Below are 21,690 nucleotides of genomic sequence, written 5' to 3' on the forward strand. Positions count from 1 at the left end.
CCAACCCTTTGTCTACCAGTGACTCTGTCTCAGCTGATCTCATCCAAAAAACCACAAGCCCCCAACTGGCACCTGATTTCCTACCATCTTGTGTGTTTGCATTCTCCTTCATTAGGAGACAATAAAATAGCGGTGGGCATTATGGATGAGCTTTGGAGTCAAAGGGACCTATGTTCAAATCCTTCTCCATCACTGTGTTCCTAGGCAAGTTACTGAATCTTCTCAGCTTTAGTTACTTCATCTGTAAAAATAAGTATCATCATACTTCTTTAACATTTTTTCCCTGAGAATTAACTGAAAATTCTCTCCAACAAAAATTTTTTGTGTCTACTGTTTGCCAGGCACTGCTCTAGATGGGGATGTAGTGGTGTATAAGACAAATTCTGTCTTTAAAGTGCTTACATTCTACAGACAGTAAACATGTAGCCAAACAAATAATATAATATTAAATAGTGATTTTTTTTTTCAAAAAGAGCATAGAGAATAACCAGATTTGGAGAGAGGGTGGAGTAGTATTTTAAATAGGGTGATTAGGGAAGGTTGTCTGAAGAGGTGACATCTGAGCAGACCTGAGGTGTAAAGGAGTGAGCTATGCAAAAATCTGGGGAGAGCAGGTATAAAGATCCTGAAGTAGAAATGAGCCTAGTGTGTTAATGTAACAACAGTAGGATCAGTGCAGATAGGACAGGGTAAGAGAGAGGAGCAAGGATGGAGATAAGATCAAAGAGGTAATACGTGTGGGAAAGATTTAGCATGTAGTAAGTGCTCCATAAATTATTCTTGAAGGGATCTCATTTTCCTATTAAGGCTGTATGCTGTTGAGGGCATTCATATTGAACAAATATTTACTGAGTGCCTACTAGGTGTCAGCTACAGTGCTCCAAGATAGGGATATAATAATGAACAAGACAGTCGTGGGAGAGAAAAATAATAAGAAAATGAGCAGGGTGCAGTGCAGGATTGCAACCTTAGGAGCTGAACTTGGACTCAGGGGCATCCTGATGCTTGCCATGCTATTATACAACACTGCTTAGGGAAGTGCCCAGTGAATCGTTATTTGAATATTAAGAGATGGAAAAAGAGATACAGGGTAAATATGAACCAAAAGAACTCCATTTAATATCACTCAATATAGACCTAAAAGTAGAAAACATCATAAGGGACAAAGAGGACTTCATATGCAGTATAGACTGAGAAGCTATAAAGATTATAAACTATATGCACCTAACAATATCACTTCAAAAAAATATAAAGCAACAACTGATAGAAGAATCAACAACCGTACTTGGACATTTAATATAGAGCTCTTCCTTAGCTTACTATGGGGTTATATCCTGATAAAAAGTTGAAAACACGTTTAATACACCTAAACTATTGATCATAGCTTAGCCTAGCCTACCTTAAGCAAGTTCAGAACACTTAACATTAGCCAACAGTTGGGTCAAATTATCTAACACAAAGCCTATTTTATATAATAAAGTGTTGAATATTTCATGTAATTTATTGAATACCATACTGAAAGTGAAAAACAAAGTGGTTGTATGGGTACAGAATGGTTGTATATGTATCAGTTGTTCACCCTGGTGATCTTGTGGCTGACTGGGAACTATGATTCGCTGCCACTGCCCAGCATCAGGAGAGAGTATTGTACTGCATGTCGATAGCCCAGGAAAAGATCAAAGTTCAAAATTCAAAGTACAGTTTCTACTGAAACTGTATAGCTTTCCCATCATCGTATATTTGAAAAATCTTAAGCTGAACCATCATAGGTCAGGGACTGTGTGTATTACCTTAGAAACTGATAGATCAAATAGTTTTTTTTTTTAAGTGAAGATAAAAAATATATATTTTTTTAAAATAAATTTATTTTATTTATTTACTTATTTATTTTTGGCTGCGTTGGGTCTTCGTTGTGGTGCATTGGCTTCTCATTGAGGTGGCTTCTCATGTTGCGGAGCACTGGCTCTAGGCGCACGGGGTCAGTAGTTGTGGCTTGCGGGTTTTAGAGAGCAGGCTCAGTAGTTGTGGCGCACGGGCTTAGTTGCTCCATGGCGTGTGTGACCTTCCCGGAACAGGGCTCAAAACTGTGTCCCCTGCATTGGCAGGTGGATTTTTAACTACTGCACCACCAGGGAAGCCCCTGTAAAACATATTTTAATGACTCAATTAGTAAGCTCAGTCTAATAGAGAGCTTTATACTCAACAAATAAAGGATATATATTCTTTCCAAGAATATATGGAATAGTCTCAAAGATCAGTCATGTACTAGTCACGCACCTCAATAAATTCCAAAGAGTTAACATCATACAGCCCATGTTCTCTAATGAAGAATGCAATAAATTTAGAAATCAATAACAAAAGGATAGCTTAAAATTCCTAAAAATCTGAAAATGCAAAAAATACTATTAAATACCAGAATAAAGATATTAAAATAAGGAAAATTACATAAAAATGAAACACCACGTGTCAAAGTATATGTAAGGTAGTCCTTAAAAGGGATTTATAGTGCCGTATGCATTTACTTAACAAACAAGAAATATTGAAACCAAAGGAGCTAAGCGTTCAGTGCAAAAGCCCATAAAGATAAGGGCAAAAATCAATGATATTTGATGATGGTGGGGGAGAGGAAAGAAAAGCAATAAATATGAATAGCAAAATCAAAAAATAATTTGTTGAAAAGAAGGATAAAGGAAATGAGCATATTGGTGTCATTGAGAACTGAGATTTTGACATGGCAGAAAGGAGATATACATGTAAGATGGATGAGGTTACATACTTCTGAACTTGAATTGAAAGTATGTGGGGCTTCCCTGGTGGCACAGTGGTTAAGAATCCACCTGCCATTGCAGGGGACACGGGTTCGAGCCCTGGTCCGGGAAGATCCCACATGCTGCAGAGCAACTAAGCCCGTGCACCACAACTACTGAGCCTGCGCTCTAGAGCCCGTGAGCCACAACTACTGAGCCCCTGTGAGCCACAACTACTGAGCCCCCGTGCCACAACTACTGAAGCCTGTGCGCCTAGAGTCCGTGCTCCGCAACAAGAGAAGCCACTGCAATGAGAAGCCCGTGCACCACAATGAAAGAGTAGCCCCGGCTTGCCGCAGCTAGAGAAAAAAGCCCATGCACAGTAACGAAGACCCAACACAGCCAAAAATAAATAAAATAAAATTTAAAAAGAGGCCAAATGCACAAATTTTAAGGGGAAAAAAATCCATAGACTTGATGAAATCAAAATTAAACATTTCTGTCCTATGGAGGCCATCATAAATGGAACTAACAGACAAGTGGTCAATTGGGAAAAGTTATTTGTAATATTCAAAATTAACACAAAATAAATACTTATAATATTCAAAAAAATTCCTTTAAGATAGCTTTAAGGAAGGGCTTCCCTGGTGGCGCAGTGGTTGAGAGTCTGCCTGCCGATGCAGGGGACGTGGGTTCGTGCCCCGGTCTGGGAAGATCCCACATGCCACGGAGCGGCTAGGCCCTGAGCCATGGCCACTGAGCCTGTGTGTCCGGAGCCTGTGCTCCGCAACGGGAGAGGCCACAACAGTGAGAGGCCCGTGTACCGAAAAAAAAAACAAAAACCAAAAAAACACCTGGTAAGTATAAAGATAGCTTTAAGGAAAAGACAGGGAATCTGACAGAAAACTAAATGAGCATAGGATACGAAGAGGCAATTCACAGGAGAAACCTGAATGACTAATAAGTCTACTAAGAGATGTTTAACCTCATTAGTAATCAGTGAAATGTAAATCAAAACTAAATACCATTTTACACCTCTCAGATTGGAGAAAAGGAAATCAGATGCCATTAACTGCTGGCAGTGGGTGGAGTGACAGGACGCTTAAGGTGCTCCCGATGAGACTGTAAGTGACTGCTCCTGGCGTGGTCATTCAGGAGAGCCCTGGGCATTACTGCGTGAGGATAAGGCTGGGTAGCCCTAAACCCCAGCAGTTCCACTCCTGCGCTTATCCTCAAAAGAAACTTAAGGTTGTTGTGAGAATCAAATGAGCTACATTCAGGAATCAAAGATTAGTTCTTTTGCCCCATCCCTTTTTGGCAAACTCTTATTTCCAAGTGGCCCTCAGACTTTTTCACCTGGATGTACGTAATGAAGTTGGCAAAAGGGAACTAGAAAGGGAATACCCTTTCACAAGATGACTGATTGCCAGCACTTGTCAGTCACTTCCTGGTTAACAATCATAGGAGCAACAACACTTTACACCCTTTGGGCACTTAAAAATTTGCTAAGCATTTTTGCACGTGTGATCTCATGTCAGCTATTCAATAATTCTGTGAGGAAGGTGCCATTAACATTTTAAATTAATTTATTAAATAAAAAAAAATTTTTTTTAATTGAAATATAGTTGATTTACAATATTTTATTAGTTGCAGGTGTACAGCAAAGTGATTCGGTTATGCTTATATATGTATATATCTGTATTATTTTCCATTACAGTTTATTACAAGATACTGAATATAGGTCCCTGTGCTATACAGTAAATTATTGTTGTTTATCTTTTTTTTGTGTGTGTGGTACGCAGGCCTCTCACTATTGTGGCCTCTCCCATTGCGGAGCACAGGCTCTGGGCATGCAGGCTCAGCGGCCATGGCTCACGGGCCCAGCCGCTCCACGGCATGTGGGATCTTCCCGGACCAGGGCACGAACCCGTGTTCCCTGCATCAGCAGGCGGACTCCCAACCACTGCGCCACCAGGGAAGCCCTGTTTACCTCTTTTATATATGGTAGTGTGCATCTGTTAATCCCATACTCCCAATTTATCCCTGCCCCTTCCCCTTTGGTAACCATAAGTTTGTTTTCTATGTCTGTAAGTCTGTTTCTGTTTTATAAATAGGTTCATTTGTACTAATTTTTATATTCCACATATAAGTGATATCATATAATATTTGTCTTTGTCTGACTTCACTTAGTATGATCATCTCTACATCCATTTGTGTTGCTGCAAATGGCATTATTTCATTATTTTCTATGGCTTAGTAATATTCCACTGTATATATATATATACCACATCTTCTTTATCCATTCATCTGTCAATGGACACTTAGGCTGGCTTTTGTAAATAGTGCCTCTATGAACATTGGGGTGCGTGTATCTTTTCGAATTAGAGTTTTCTTCTTTTCCGGATATATGCCCAGGAGTGGTATTGCAGGATCACATGGTAGTTCTATTTTTAGTTTTTTAAGGAACCTTCATACTGTTCTCCACAGTGGCTGCACCAATCTACATTCCCACCAACAGTGTAGGAGGGTTCCCTTTTCTCCACGCCCTCTCCAGCATTTATTTGTAGACTTTTTGATGATGGCCATTAACTCTTTTTTTTATAGATAAGGAAACAAAGGCTCAGAAGATAAAAATCCAAAGAAGTCTCATAGCTACTACTCAGGATTGTCAGGATTTATATTGGATCAGATGGCTAGGGAGCACAGTGACCTGTTAGGTTATATTAGTTACTACTCTTTTGGTTGCAAATAATAAAACTTCGACAGGAACAACTGAGGGAGGAAAGCCCTAAGGTGATGGGGAAGGCTTTCATTTCTGCCCAAACTACAGCTGCTCTTGTCCTAGCTTTTCCTGATCTGTAACCGCTCACAGCTCCTCCCCACTCTGCCCTCAGCATTGACCACACCAGACCCACCTCCTCAATCTCATCTACCATCATCACTTCCTTCCAAGGCCTCACTTAGCAGAAACCACCACGGATGAAGCCACCACTGCTACTTTAAGGGCATTTGCATTAGCAGGATCTTAAAAAAAAAAAAAAAAATCAGGAAAGAGTGATGGGAGAGAAATAAGACAAAGAAAACAAAATGCCTAAAGAAAATGTACAAATGGCAAAAATATACTATTGAAAAGAGGCTCAATAGTAATAGTCATCAGTGAAATGCAAATTAAAACTACAGTGAGACACCTCTTTATGCCTACTAGGGTAGATAAAATTAAAATGACTTGCCATGCCAAGAGCTAACAAGGGTGTGGAGTGCCTGGAATGCTGGTAGGTGTGTAAAATGGGACAGTCACTTTGGAAAGCAGTTTGGCAGTATCTTAAAAAATTAAATATAGGGTTTCCCTGGTGGCGCAGTGGTTGAGAGTCCGCCTGCCGATGCAGGGGACACGGGTTCATGCCCCGGTCCGGGAAGATCCCACATACCGCGGAGCGGCTGGGCCCGTGAGCCACGGCCGCTGAGCCTGCGCATCCGGAGCCTGTGCTCCACAATGGGAGGGGCCACAACAGTGAGAGGCCCGCGTACCACAAAAAAAAAAAAAAAAAAAATTAAATATACATTTACCATATGACCCAGAAATTCCACTCTTAGATGTTTATCCCACTGCCCCAAGTTGAAAATATATATCTTCACAAGGACCTGTACACAAATATTCATAGCATCTTTATTCAAAATAGCCAAAAACTGGAAATAACCCAAATGTCCATCCACAGGTGAATGTACAAACAGATTGTGGTAAATTCATTCAATGATCCACTATACAACAATAAAATATCATGAATTATTGGTACCTGCCAAAACATGGTGGTTGGGATGCCCAATTTGGGCATCTATATATTATATACAGTTAAATAATTAGTTATTCTTCTACAGTATTTATAGTTTGGAATATTTATGTTGCAGTTCTTATGTTAACTAACCATTCCTTGTGGTATTTCTCAGCCTTGCCTGATAATAAGAATTACCTGGTGCAATAGACTGAATGATGGCCCAACTGTGTCCATGTCCTAATCTCTGGAACCTATGAATATTACCTTATATGGCAAAAGGGACTTTTCGGATGTGATTAAATTAGGATATTGAGGTGGAGAGATTATCCTGGATTATCTGGGTGGGCCTTATGTAATCATAATAATCCTGACTAATGAGACACAGGAGGATTTGGAGTCAAAGGGAAAGCAATGTGACGTTGCAACCAGAAGTTGAAGTGGTGCACTTTGAAGATGGAAAATGGAGCCACAAGGCAAGGAATATCACTAGAAAGCCACTATGAGGGACTTCCCTGGTGGCGCAGTGGTTAAGAATCTGCCTGCCAATGCAGGGCACACAGGTTTGATCCCTAGTCCAGGAAGATCCCACATGCCGCAGAGTAACTAAGCCTGTGTGCCACAACTACTGAGCCTGCGCTCTAGAGCCCGTGAGCCACAACTACTGAGCCCACATGCCACATCTACTGAAGCCCGTGGGCCTAGAGCCCATGCTCCGCAACGAGAAGCCACCACAATGAGAAGCCCGCACACCGCAACGAAGAGTAGCCCCTGCTCGCCGCAGCTAGAGAAAGCCCACATGCAGCAACAAAGACCCAACGCAGCCAAAGATAAAAAGGAAAAAAAAAAAAAAAAAAAGCCTTGTTGTTAGAAAGCCACTAGGAGCTGAAAAAGGCAAAAAATTAATTTTCCCCTCAGAGTCTACTGAAGAAACCCGTCCTTTCCACACTCTGACATTCATCCATTGAAACTGATTCTGGACTTCTCATCTCCAGAGCTGTAACATAAATTTAAGTTGTTTTAAGTCACTAAGGATTTTGGTAATTAGTTACAGCAGCAGTAGTAAACTAATACACCTGGGTTATTTGTTAAATGTACAAATTACCATTCTTCTCCCCTGTAAATTCTGATTCCATTGGTCTGAGTGGGAAGCCCAGGAATCTGTTTTCTAACAAAGGTCCAGGTGATTTTTACCTTCAGACAAATTTTGGAACTACTACTATAGTGGATTGTGATAGCCCAGCCAAATTCCTCATCACCAATTTTCTGGGGACAGACCCCATCTGCTTGCTTTGATTTGCATGTGGAGACATGACCAAGGATTGATGAATCCTGGAACTCACCTGAGTGTTTGAGACTGATCCATGGGTGGATATATGGCTCACACTGGCCAATCACAATCCTTCTCTGTGAATTTATACATGGAAGCCGTGCTTTTTCTTTGTGCTGGGATGGCTATGCTAGGATGGATCATTGGCCTGCCTTTGCTGGCAACCATCTCTGACTACACGGAGGAAGCCCATCTGCAGTAGGAAAGGGGATAACAAACAGAGGAGAGCAGAGTTAAAAGTTAGAAGGAGAGAGAGGGAAAACTCTGATTCCTCTGAGCTCTGGAACCAGTTGCATCTGATGCTGGTACCATCCCTGTTCTTTGGACTTATCAGAAACCGATAAATTCTGTTATTGTTCAAGCTCATTGAATGGGTATTCAGTCCTCTGAAATATAAAGGCTCCTAGCTATCATACTGGAGTGTTATGTGGAATAGATCCCTTACATTGTCTGGCTTTCTCTTCACCCCTTTCTGTGTCCAACATCAAATGTTTCATACTTGTCTATGCCAGTTTACACTCATCTGATCAGAATATATACGCTAACTGCATGGAGATTTTAGTCATTCTGTCTCTACCACTCACGCTAACTCCTTTACATCATAAACCAAGTAGAGTCCGTCCCCATCAGCTGTATGTTCAGGCTACTTCTCTTTCTACTTCTGATCCTGTTCCCTCCTAACTATTTAGTGACAAGAAATTCTGGGGTGGTGGCTCTCTTCCAGTGAAAACAGACTCTTCAAAACTATGATTGCTTTTATTCAAAGTTCTGTCTACAAAAATATCGTCTGCTGCCACATTATGTGGGGTTTCATAGGCATCTTTAGCTTGAAGTAAGGAGCAAAGAGGTTGAGTACTTGATTGGAAGATTCCCCGCCACTATTCAAGTTAGTTCTTCAATGATTGTTTTTGATCTTTCAATCCCAAAGTTTCTCAGTTCTAGCAGATGCAGTTAAACACGGTTATCTGCAACATTTTCCTGGTATAAATCTTCATTGCCAAGGGGATGGGCCTATAGCATTACAAACTGGGACTGACCAAAGGAGCCTTTACACACAGACCACCGTTGGTGAGTACTGTCAGGTCCTTCATACAGTCTGGCTGTAAAACTTGGTGGAAGAATTCCTAACTTTTCCCTCTGCCCGAAGAGTGGAAAAGGACACTGGCTAATAGTCAGAAAACTGAATATAGTCTTGGCTCTGCCATTTATTACCACTTAGTAAACTTAGGCAAGTCAGTTAACACCTCTTGGTTCTAATTTCTTCATCTATAAAATGAGATTCATGATACTTCCCTACCTGCCTACCTTACTGGGTGATTGTAAACATTAAATAAGGTATACAGACATAAGGTATTATTATGCACTAAAACAAATGTAAAATTTAATAATGGAACCCTACTCCTAGACATCTTTATTTAAACCTGGGATTGTAGAATTGTGACTATTCTACTTCTAAGATTGAAAAAGTGGATTGCTTCTCATAAATCAATTTATTTAATAGCCATACATTATAATGAGTTAGGAATTATGTGGGCTCATATACAGAGTAACATCAAATTTGGAATATCAGGATATTGCCATATGCAAATGGTTGAAGATTCAAAGTATGGATACACATAACAACGTAAATAGATGCTACAAATTTCTGCAACACATGCCTAAAAACAGTCTTCAGCAGATATTTCTAAATTCTGTCTAGATTACAGCTTTTGAACAAAACAAAAGCCCAATGGATTTGGACCAGAGATCTCTAAAATCTCCTCCACCCCACAACTGTCTTTATTTAGTACTAAATTTAGAGCAGATGGAGAAACCAGCAAGCAAGACAATGCCTGCATGTGTTAATAAATTAATACCGCTGAGCCAAACCAGGAGAAAAATCTTGAGTGGGCTCTACATGTTAGCTGAGCTACAAAGAATGCAGGGCTCCTGCTTTTGAGGAGTTTATAGTCTATATAATTTACATATGCTATTGTTTACCAACATTTTTTGAGAACTTACTATATGCCAGGCACTATTTTTAGTGTTTTACTCATATTAACCCATTTAATCCTCCCAACACCCCTGTGAGATAGATACTGTTATATTATCCAGTTTACAGAGGAAGACACTGAATCTCATAGAAACTAAGTGACCTTGCCCAAGGTCACATGCTACTGACAGAGCTAGGATTTCAAACATCGCACTCTTAGCCACCATGCTAAACTGCTCTTCTAGAAAGACATAGATAGAAAGGAATAGAATGTCCTATGACTTCACTTCATATTTACTATGAGGATATGGGCTGGGGGTACAGAGTGAATTATTTCCTTGAAGAAATGATATCATATTGAAAACTGATAGGGTCTCCCTGTCATTCAGTTTATATACATTCATTCATTCAACAGAGGTTTTTGAGTGTCTATCTAGGTCAGGCTGCTCTGATGAGATGACATTTGAGCAGAGACCCGAAGGAAATGAGAGGGCGAGCTATGAATGTAGCTGGGGATGGAATGTTTCAAACTCAGGAAACAGTAAGTAGAAAAGCCCTAAGGTGGGCACACGCTTGGTGTGAGGAACAGCGAGGTGACAGAAAGAGCAGAGGGTGATAGGAGATGAGATTGGAGCAGAGTGAGATTTACCACGAAGCCAATGACACTTGCCTGGACCTCTGTTCCTGAGGGGAATTTTGGGAGTTGTGGAGAGTTCTAGATGGGGTGGTGGAGCCAGGCTGCAATCTGGAAGAATCTCTGTGTAAGCACGTCTGACAAATTGCCTAAAGTGATATCAGAAGAAAGGGATTTGAATTAAATTGTTGAGATTTATTTTCTAATTCTAAATTAACATCAATTCTGTAACTAATTTTATATTTGTAGTTTGCATTCTTTTCCTTAGCAAGGAACCACGTTCCTCTTTCCTTTCCCTCCTGTTCACCTATGGTGTAAGCCTCAGGTTTGGCAAAATCTGGGTCCCACCCTAGACCAGGGAGATTGGAGGTGGCATTGGATAGGGCTGATCATTTAGGACCTGGTAGAACTTGGTTGGGATTTTGACCTTTACTCTTGAGTGAGACGCAATATTACTGGGGAATTTTGAGCAGGGTAGTGATGTGACCTTAATTATCTTTCTAAAGGATCACTCTGACTGCTGACCTTGAGGCGGACTGTGTAAAGAAGAACTGTACAGTTGAAATACAAGGAGAACCACATATGTCATTTTAAATTGTTTGGTAGGCACATTAAAAAAGTCAAGTGACAGGTGAGATTAATTTTAATGATACATTTTATTTAACATAATATGTCCAAAATATCATTTCAACACATAATCAGTGTAAAAAATGATTGAAATATTTTATATTCTTTTTCTCATATTGTGTGAAATCCAGGGAATATTTTCCACTTATAGTACATCTTGGTTTGGACTAGTCACATTTCAGATGCTCAGTAGCCCATGTGGCTAGTGGCCTAAACAGATTCAAAGCAATGTGTCCTGGACCCAACCTTCCTAAACTGGGGGGGTGTGGGTACTCCCTACCCACCCTCTGGGCTGGTGGAGTGCTCTGAGGGCAGTTTCCAAACTCCATGGGAGTTAAAGCTGAAGTGAATGATGAGGGAACACCCTGGGCTCAGATCTGAGGTTTGACAATGATAATGTCTAACTTGTATATAGTACTTTCGGTTTTAATTGTTTATCTACGTTAAATCATTTAATCTTCATAACAGTTTATTCATGGCAATCCTATTACCATTCCAGATTTACAGATGAAGAAACTAAGGCAAAAGAGAGATGAAATAATTTATTCAAGACCACACTGCAGTTTTACTTCAGAGTCTGTGCTCCCATCTACTACACCAGTGGTCCTCCTGGTAAAATATTTCATCATTCCTGTTCTCCTTTTGATTGTGCTCCATTCTACTTACCTTTATTAATAGTATTCTTATGCTTTTTTTTTTTTTTTTTTTTTTTTTTGCGGTACGAGGGCCTCTCACCATTGTGGCCTCTCCAGTTGCGGAGCACAGGCTCCGGACGCGCACGCTCAGTGGCCATGGCTCACGGGCCCAGCCGCTCCGCGGCACGTGGGATCCTTCCGGACCGGGGCACGAACCTGTGTCCCCTGCATCGGCAGGCGGACTCCCAACCACTGCACCACCAGGGAAGCCCTTTTATACTTTTTTGCATACTTTTATTGATCACTCTATCATATTTTTCTGTAACAAAAATCTGAATATATTGAAAACAATTTTTTTATATTTCTTGTGGCCAAAAAATTTCTTATGGATTGACTTATCATTAAAATTATAAGTAGTTATAATTTATCAAAATAACCTAATTACAAGTTACTAATATGAAAAGTTAAATTTTATTGGAAATACATTTCTTTTTTTTTTAATTTATTTTTGGCTGCGTTGGGTCTTCTGTGCTGTGTGTGGGCTTCCTTTTTAGTTGCGGTGAGCGGGGGCTACTCTTCATTGCCGTGCGCGGGCCTCTCATTGCGGTGGCCTCTCTCGTCTTGGAGCACCAGCTCTGGGTGCGCGGGCTCTAGAGCACAGGCTCAGTAGTTGTGGCGCACGGGCCTAGCTGCTCTGCAGCATGTGGGATCTTCTGAAACAGGGCTCAAACTCGTGTCCCCTGCATTGGCAGGCGGATTCCTAACCACTGCACCATCAGGGAAGCCCCGGAAATACATTTCTTAAGTGAGATCAATGAGTCTTTTTTTTTTCCTTTTTTTACAATCAGTTCTGTGCCCATTTTTATGGTCAGGCCACTTAAGATGGCTGTTGTACATCCTGTGCTAGATCAATGCCTGCTTTACCAAAACCCTACGCACATGACTGACCTTTCTATGTATTTGGTCCAGGCCCCAGCTGGTGATTGTTCTTATCAAAGGCACAGTGAGGGGCATGCCCCTCTACTGGGTTCCCTGGTAACTAATGAGTCCACCTGACATTAATTCCCCTATAACTGGTAATCTCCCCTTCCCCCAGAGACGAAGACAGCCACCATGTCCTGACTGCTGGCCACCACACAGGATGGGGTGTCGCTCCAGGACCTTGCTTCAGACGTGTAAGCTCCATCCATTAAACCACTGATGTCTCTGTTGCTGACTCCGGGCTCTTTTATTGGTCTTGAAGCTGGGCAAGCACAGGCCTTGTAGGCCTGTGTAGTGCAGCCCAAGACCATTGATAAATATTACTTAACGCTAAAGCATGACCAGGTTCAGTACCCATACTATCTCTAGTTTTCATTTTTATAGATGTGAGCCCTGAGAATCTTGTTTTATAAGTGAGTAAATGGGGATGAAAATAACTTTGTAATAATAATGTTACTCAAGTTTTCGAACCCTGTCCAAATTGTGTACCCAAAATTACATAGCAATTGGTGATTGCCAGAGGCTGGGGGGACGGGGAAGCAGGGGGTTGTTGTTCAATGGGTATAAAGTTTCAGTCATGCAAGATGAAGAAGTACTTGAGATCCACTGTACAACAATATGTATATAGTTAACAATACTGTAATATACACTTGAAAATTGTTAGGGTAAATTTATATTATGTGGGTTTTTTGTGGGGTTTTTTAACCACAATTACAGAAAAAAAGAGTCAAGCCTGATCCATCAACTGATGAACAGCTAAACAAAATATGGTATATCCACACAACGGACTATTTATTATTCAGCCATAAAAAGGAATGACGTTCTGATACATGGACATAAACTTGGATGAACCTTGAAACATTATGCTAAGTGAAAGAAACCAGAAGATCATGTATTGTATGATTCCATTTATATGAAATGTCCAGAATAGGCAAATCCACAGAGACAGAAAGTAAATTGGTGCTTGCCTAGGGCTAGGGGGATGGGAAGCTGAGGGGTGATAGTTAAAGAATAAGGGGTTTCTTTTCTGAGTGATGAAAATGTTCCAAAATTAATGATGGTGATTGTACAACTCTGTGAATATACTGAAATTCATTGAATTGTACACTTGAATAAATTGTGAGGTATGTAAATTATATCTCAATAAAACCGTGTTTGAAAATTACATAGTGACTATATTCATTTTCTATTGTTGCATAACAAAATACCAACAAAATTAGCAGCTTAAAATACCATATATTTATTATCTCACAATTTTGTAGATGAGAAGTCCATTGTGAGGGAGGGGGTTTGTAGTTGTTGACTGAGTTTTCTGCTTAGGGTCTCACAATCCCAAAATTAAGGTGTTAACAGGGGCTGGGCTCTTATCTGGAGGCTCTGGGGAAGCATGTTTCATTCTTGCTGTTGGGAGAATTAAGCTCCTTGCAGCTGTAGGACTGAAGTCCTGTTTTCTAGATTCCACATATATGCGTTAATATACAATATTTGTTTTTCTCTTTCTGACTTACTTCACTCTGTATGACAGATTTTAGGTCCATCCACCTCATTACAAATAACTCAATTTCGTTTCTTTTTATGGCTGAGTAATATTCCATTGTATATATGTGCCACATCTTCTTTATCCATTCATCTGTCGATGGACATTTAGGTTGCTTCCACGTTATGGCTATTGTAAACAGTGCTGCAATGAACATTGGGGTGCATGTGTCTTTTTGAATTATGGTTTTCTCTGGGTATATGCCCAGTAGTTTTTGTTAATGTGGTGAATAATATTGATTTTTAAATGTTAAACAAAACTGGCATTCTTAAATAAACTCCCTTTGTCAAATGTCTTATTCTTTTTACATGTCACTGGATTCAATTAGCTAATTATTTTAAGAGTTTTTGTGAGAGAAATTAGCCTGTAATTTTCCTGTCTTTTGATGTCCTTAAGTTGTGGTATCAAGGTTACTTAGAAAAAGTAACAGAAAAAGAGGGAACATTTCCTAACTCATTTTCTGTTTCCTGCAAGTGTCTGTGGAAGAAAGGTATATTTTTTCCTTAATTGTTTAGAATGATTCACTAGCAAAACCATCTGGGCCTGGAGTTTTGTTTTTTTATAAGAAGGGTTTAATCACAAATTCAGTTTCCTTAATAAATAGAAAAGTGAATCGTCCTATGTTTTTTCTTGTGTCAGTTCTAGCAAATTGTGTTTTTTAAGGAAGCTGTTTTAGTAATTTACTTTAAAATTAAAGTTATTTATATCATCTTCTTTTAACTTATTAAAAGATCTGTAGCCATGTCTCATTTTGCATTCCTGATATAAGTATATTGTAAAAAATACTTTTAATAATCTATCATTGGATAACTGATGAATGGATAAATAAAATGTGGTATGTCTCCACAATAAAATATTATTTGGCCATAAAAAGGATGAAGTAGTGATATAAGCTACAACATGGATTACATCTTGAGAACATTAAGCTAAGTGAAAAAAGCCAGTCACAAAGGACCACATATTATATGATTCAACTTGTATGAAATGTCCAGAATAGACAAATCTATTGAGACAGAAAGTAGATTAGTAGGTAAAAGTAGATTAGTGGTAGAAAGTAGCTTAGGGCCATGGGGTTTGGGAAGAAAGTGAGAGTGACTACCAAAGGGTACAGAGTTTCTTCTGGGGATAACTGAAAAGTTCTAAAATTGATAGTGGTGATAGTTGCACGACCCCATGAATATATGAAAACCCACTGAATTGTATGGTATGTGAATTATATCTCAATAAAGCAATTAAAATCTATCATTGGACAGATTAGCTACTCCTTGATCTGAACTTGGTTAGATCCTCCTTCAGTTTTATTCAAAGCAACACACTGGAAACTACCCAACTTGAAAAGAATGTGTTACCCAGTCATTCATGTTTTCACCCCAATACCAATAATTCAATTATCCCCTTCTTTGGTATCCTGGAGCATTGTACAATTGACCCAGTAAGACACTTTGCCTATGCTAGTTCTCAGAAAGATTGATTTTAGGAAATATTTCATATGAAAGCATGCCTGTATACCCTTAGAAAAGTTTTTGCATATCTCCAGGGGTACAGATACCCTAGTTTGAAGACCACTTGCAGTAGGCTATACTACCTTTCAGTGTAGGTGTATGGGGGAGAAAATCGATGACATTCCAGTAGCTACTAGCTGTGTGAAGATGTGTTCCACGCAAGACCCTTTGTAAGCCAGTTAGGAGCAACACTTGGATTGCTGCCCCAGATGCCCCAGACATGGATATGTCTACAAGGTCAACTCCAGTCCAGGATGTTTGATGGAGATATGGTGTCATTCAGACAAGCCTATGATCTGGAAGCCACAACAATGAGGAGAACAACCTAGACAAAATAGCCTTGGTTACATTTCGTGACACTGAACTCAGTGTTGCTTAGCTCTACCTGAGTCTGCCTGAAGAGTTTCTGGCAGTTACAGGGGGATTTATATAGCCGGGAAACTTGATCCTTCGCCTTTCCCCTTTTACTTTTTTGTGGGCGAATTTAGTCTTTGTACCTGCTGTATGGTTAGCATGCTGACATCAGAGCCACAGTGTTTCTCAGCTAGCTTTATTTAGGAGCAGAAATATTCTTTACTTTGGATAAACTTAGGCACCCCCTTCAACTTCCTTATCCTCGATGTGACAGCTTTTTAATCCTTAAAAATATGTCTGTCGGGCTTCCCTGGTGGCGCAGTGGTTGAGAGTCCGCCTGCCGATGCAGGGGACATGGGTTCGTGCCCCTGTCCGGGAAGATCCCACATGCCGCGGAGCGGCTGGGCCCGTGAGCCATGGCCGCTGAGCCTGCGCGTCTGGAGCCTGTGCTCCGCAACGGGAGAGGCCACGACAGTGAGAGGCCCGTGTACCGCAAAAAAAAAAAAAAAAAAAAAAATGTCTGTCGAGGGCACCTAAATATCTGTGTCCAGGTGTCAGCTAGAGCTACCCTGTCCTTTAAGGTATACGTGAAATTGGCTCAACCCTCTATTACCTCCCCATTCCATGGGTTATGTAAAGGTCAGTGCCCTCCTTACCACCTTCTGAAAATTCCTGGGAGAAGGTTCTGGTGGTCACACCTCTGACTGTGCTCCTTCTGAACTGTATTAGTTTGGGATTGTCTCATTCTTTCACTCCTGCTGTCCTTTTCCCACCCAGGTCAACCCAGTCATGGAATTCAGAACGTGTTCTAGTTTGGTGGTGTGAAGTGTTGAGGAGAGATCCCCAAATCCTATGTGTCCAGCAGACTTCAAAGAAAGTCTGCGGGAAATGGAGGGACTTACTTTAACGCAACGCAGCCACCATAAAATTGAACATCAGTCCTCTGTGTTCTTAAGGTTCTTCCACCGTTTCCCTACCCTGCATGGGGCCCCAGACTCCCGCATGGGGCTTGGCCTTCTCCCCTCATTCTTTATACCTTTGTTCTGAGTTTCCTATGCATAGCGAAGGCCAACATCCCACTTTCTCAGGCAGAGAAACTCCTTTTTCCAGCCCTTTCCCGACTCTAGGTTATCTGTCTGCATATCTTAGGACACCAAGCTAAAGCTTTAGAATTAGTATTTATAAAGATTTGCCTCATTTTAAGGTCATAGGCAACCACTGTCTTCCTCTCTATTTTTAGTTCAGAGATTAAGGGTAGGGATTTTTGCTTTTTTTTGCTTTTAATATTAATCAGGAAAAATCCCTAGGAGAACAAGGTATTGCATCTTATAGAATAACAGGATGGCAAGGAAACTTGAACCAGTCACCACTACTTATTGAATGCCTAATTTGTTCCAGGGGCTGAGCTAGGCGCTAGGGCACAAAGGGAAACAAAGTCAGACACAGTTCTGCTCCTGTGAAGCTTACAGTGCTAGTGGGAAAGAGAAGCATCAACAGAATATTCACAGGAACAAATTGAAAATATGAAGTGACAGGCAACAGGAATGTGGGGTGCCGGTACTGTTGAGAGTCACATGCGACCTAGTGGGGAAGTCTGGGAAGGCTTCCAGGAGCATGTGACTGCAGAGCTGTGAGCAGAAGGCCCAGCAAGGGTTAACTTGGGGAGAGGAGGAAGAGCGCTCCAGGCTGAGGGAGCAGTCCATGCCAAGACTGAGCAACAACAGGAGCCTCTGACAAAGGACTGAAGGCCCACGTGGCTGGGGCCGCACAAACGAGTGGCGCCGTTCAGTAAGGTTAGCTGGGAAGGGAGGGCAAGGCAAGAACGTTAAAATCTGCGCGCATAAAATCTGATCTGCATTTTGAAAAAAATCTCTCTGTGGTATGGAGGATGGATCGGAATGTTAAAAAGTCTTGAAAGGAACTGTTAGCTGCCTGGGGCACCCATCTGGAGACACCAACTGACAATTATTTGGAGCAGGGTCTTATCTATGTTTATGTGTTTTGATGTAACTTTTAAACTAAAGGACACACACATACACACATAAGTAGTTCCAAATACCAAATAGTACTAGGGCTCTTAGGCTTATATAAAACAGTCCTCTGCCTGTCCCTCCCCACATCCCTTGCACCTTTCGCTAAGGATCCTCCACTCTTATTCACCCAGTATTTACTGCCACCTGCCCCTTTTTAAAAAACATAATATGGTTAAAGTACTCTTTATTTTTTACTTCGTACTATGGAAGAAAAGAATTTCTCAATCTTACCCCATGTCCCACCGCACCCCACCTTAAACTCTATTCTTATCCTGCCAAAGAGTGAACATCACCAGCGTTTCCTTTTTATTCTCCCCATAAAAACAAACAAAATAACTCTTGACTCCTTCAGTACCTAAAAAATCCATCGGTAAGTAAGGACAGAATCAGTACATTTCACCATAAATTTATATCTTTGTGAAGACAAAAGTTACCTTCACTGTTACATCTGTCATGAACATATTTGAAGCAGGAAGGATGTTTACCCCTTTAAGAAAGAACGGTCAGATTTTAAGGTGGCATAAAAATATTCAAGGAAATCACAGTTGAATTATATGTGGTGGTTGAAAGACATAATAAAGTTATTTTCACTAGAAGGCAAAAATTATCTTTATAAGACAAATGTCTTGGAAGAGAAGTGTTAGAAAAGTCATTAATTGATGATATTCAATATCATCTGTCAATGGAGTAGTGAAACAGGCCTCTCTCATGCTACTGCGGTTTGAGTTGGAAAACAAGTGGGAGATTCTTACCCAGAGTCCAAAACAGTAAGTCAGATGTTTTGACCTTCAGAGAAATCAATCCTAAGGAAATACTCAGAGATACAAAGATTTATGCCCAAGAATATTCATGATAGTATTATTTATAATAATGGAAAACAATCTCAATGCCCCAAAAGTAGGAAAACAGATAAATTATATTACCTCTATAGAAGGGAATAATATAAAACCATTAAATTCATGCTTTCAAAGAACAGTTAATACTGTGAGGAAATGTTCATGTTAAATGAGAAAAATAGTTGAGGTCAACCTACATGTAAAAATATGCATGTGTGTAATATACATAGATCTATAAGCATGTTTAAATATACATAAAATATTTATACACACCTCAATTTTTCAAAGTGCATAAATAAAGACAGCTTTTTCTCCTCATGTGTTCTACCACTCATATACTTCAGAATCACCTGGGGGTGGTTTTTTAAAAATGCAGATTCTTGGGTTCCACCCCAGACCTACTGAATTAGAGTCTTTGGAATCAGAGCCCAAGGATCTCTGGCTACCTACGCACCCTTGTCCACCTATGTACTACCTTGAGTTATACTGACTCACATCTCAGTTTGAGGATCACTGGACCAAGGCGGTAGCTCTCTGGATGGTGGAATTATGAGTAATCATCTTCTTTTCTTGAACCTTTAAAAAAAATTAACTACTGAGCATATGCTGCTTTTATGTTTAAAAGTTTATTAAAAGTATATTAATGAGGCATGGGTATTTGAAAACAAAGATGATTTGGGGTATATTTGGGCAAGTCTAAATACCTTTAGAGAAACAGAAAGTGCATATTTATTTAAAATAAGCAGGAACCTATGAATTCCTGACAACTGGAAAGTCAGTTTAAGACAAAGAAAATACTATACTCGGTGTAGATATGGAACTTATTACTTCAATAAATTGTCCAGGTAAAAATTATAAATATAATACTTTTCAGAAGTATTAAGAAACAGCATTTCTCAGTGTTCCAAGATGCTCCTTGGCAAAAGAGGATTCAGTGATCAAATAAATTTGGGGAACACCACATATTCTAATTCCATCTGGAGTCACATAACCATGAACAAATTACAAGCTCTAGGAAATCCAATTTAAGATTCACTCTTAATTCTAGCTCCACAAATTCTTAGAATGTGTTCTACCATTAAGAACAAATTCTAGGCCAGAAGAGAGTCCAAGAAAGAACTCTCACCATGAACTGATACCCTACACTTAATCCAACATATCAATTCGTTCCACATCATGTTCTCTGAGGGCTTAGCCCACACATAGTAATAGAGCCTGATTCTAAGGGCTTGAGCTCAAGTCAGCTCTCAAGGAATGCTCAGGAACAGCAAAATGGAGTGGTAGGCTATAAAATCAGAAACACTTGAAGGAACTGCATATTTACTGATATTTACCTATCAGTCTTCAGCACTTACACAGTGAGCTTGAAATTCTGCCTTATATTCATTTATGTACTCCCAACGCAGTGAACGGGGTACCACCAATCAGGCAGCTAAAATGTTTGGACAAATACAGTCATAAAATGGGCTAGGCACAGGTTCTAAACTTTAGGTCATAAATTTTGTGCATTCATGACATCAAGGCCTCATTTCATTCAATAAATATTTCTGAGTGCCTACTACAGGTGGGTATTTCCAAAAATGCAGAGGTGACTAAGATACAATCTTTACCCACAAGAGCTCCAGGCATTAGAGGTACTAGTACTAGCCATTCCCTCCTGTACAGGTTTTGGCACACCGCTGGTATCTAATAAATGCTTGTTTGAATTGAGTTCAGAAGTCAAGATACACTTTAGGTCTGGTCAACTTTGGTACTTGGCAGGCCGGGAGCCTAGAGCAGGGCTGAGTCAGACCACTCTGGAGACTGCTTCAGAATGACTGAGATATTGAGTAACTAGACCCATCTTGATTATCACTACTCTAGGGATTCCAGACCCATCCAGGAGTCAATTTTTACTAGAAAAGCTCCAGGACCCAAAGAAGTTTAACAGTATACACCATGACAGTCTTTCTGAATAAGTGTACAATAAACTCAGAGGTTCTTGAGATGTTAATAGATAGTATACGGTGAAATATGACTCAGAAAGGGGTTCAGTAGAGTTGACAGGCCTCTGTACTTTATGCCCTGAAGCAATGTGCTATGCTCCTTTTTTTTTTTTTTTTTTTTTTTGCGGTATGCGGGCCTCTCACTGCTGTGGCCTCTCCCGTTGCGGAGCACAGGCTCCGGACACGCAGGCTCAGCGGCCATGGCTCACGGGCCCAGCCGCTCCGCGGCATGCGGGATCTTCCCGGACCGGGGCACGAACCCGTGTCCCCTGCACCGGCAGGCGGACTCCCAACCACTGCGCCACCAGGGAAGCCCTATGCTCCTTTTATACACTGTCTTATTTAAGTTTTTCCCTGCCTTATTTTTCAGTGACAATTTCTCACTGTCTTATTCTTATTTTTCCCATTTTTAGAGATGAGCAGCTAAAGCTCAGAGAGTAAGTCATCTGCTCCAGAGCACACAGGACCATCATGAGGTAAAGAATGGGACTCTGGAACCAGGTCCTTCTGGCACCAAAGACTGGCTGGTGATCCCTGAAGCAGTGCTGTTTTTAATGTACTTATGGGAACCAGAACTCTGCCGGAGGGACACATAGCATACAGGGTTTCCCAAACTGATTTGATGAGGGAAGCCTTTTGACTGAATCAGTACTTGAGACTACCTCTCCATTGACACATTTTGAGAAATACTGTGGGAAAATGAGTCCGAGATACCCCATGAAAGACAGAAGGGAGGTGGAAGGCAAC

The 21,690-nt window shown here is 40.5% G+C and overlaps 1 protein-coding gene across 1 annotated transcript in view; it reads left to right on the top strand.

The window, feature by feature from the left end:
- Positions 1 to 21,592, top strand: part of LOC116764985 (translation initiation factor IF-2-like) — a 39,864-nt gene extending 18,272 nt beyond the window's left edge. The window contains exons 3-5 of the mRNA XM_032654036.1: positions 11,580 to 11,692; positions 12,812 to 12,890; positions 21,357 to 21,592. Of these exons, the coding sequence (XP_032509927.1) occupies positions 11,580 to 11,692; positions 12,812 to 12,890; positions 21,357 to 21,358 (194 nt within the window). The 3' untranslated portion in view covers positions 21,359 to 21,592. The remainder of the gene's footprint in view (positions 1 to 11,579; positions 11,693 to 12,811; positions 12,891 to 21,356) is intronic.
- Positions 21,593 to 21,690: the final 98 nt, after the last annotated feature.

Source organism: Phocoena sinus, chromosome 14, assembly GCF_008692025.1.
Source record: "Phocoena sinus isolate mPhoSin1 chromosome 14, mPhoSin1.pri, whole genome shotgun sequence".
Classification (NCBI taxonomy): Eukaryota; Metazoa; Chordata; class Mammalia; order Artiodactyla; family Phocoenidae; genus Phocoena; species Phocoena sinus.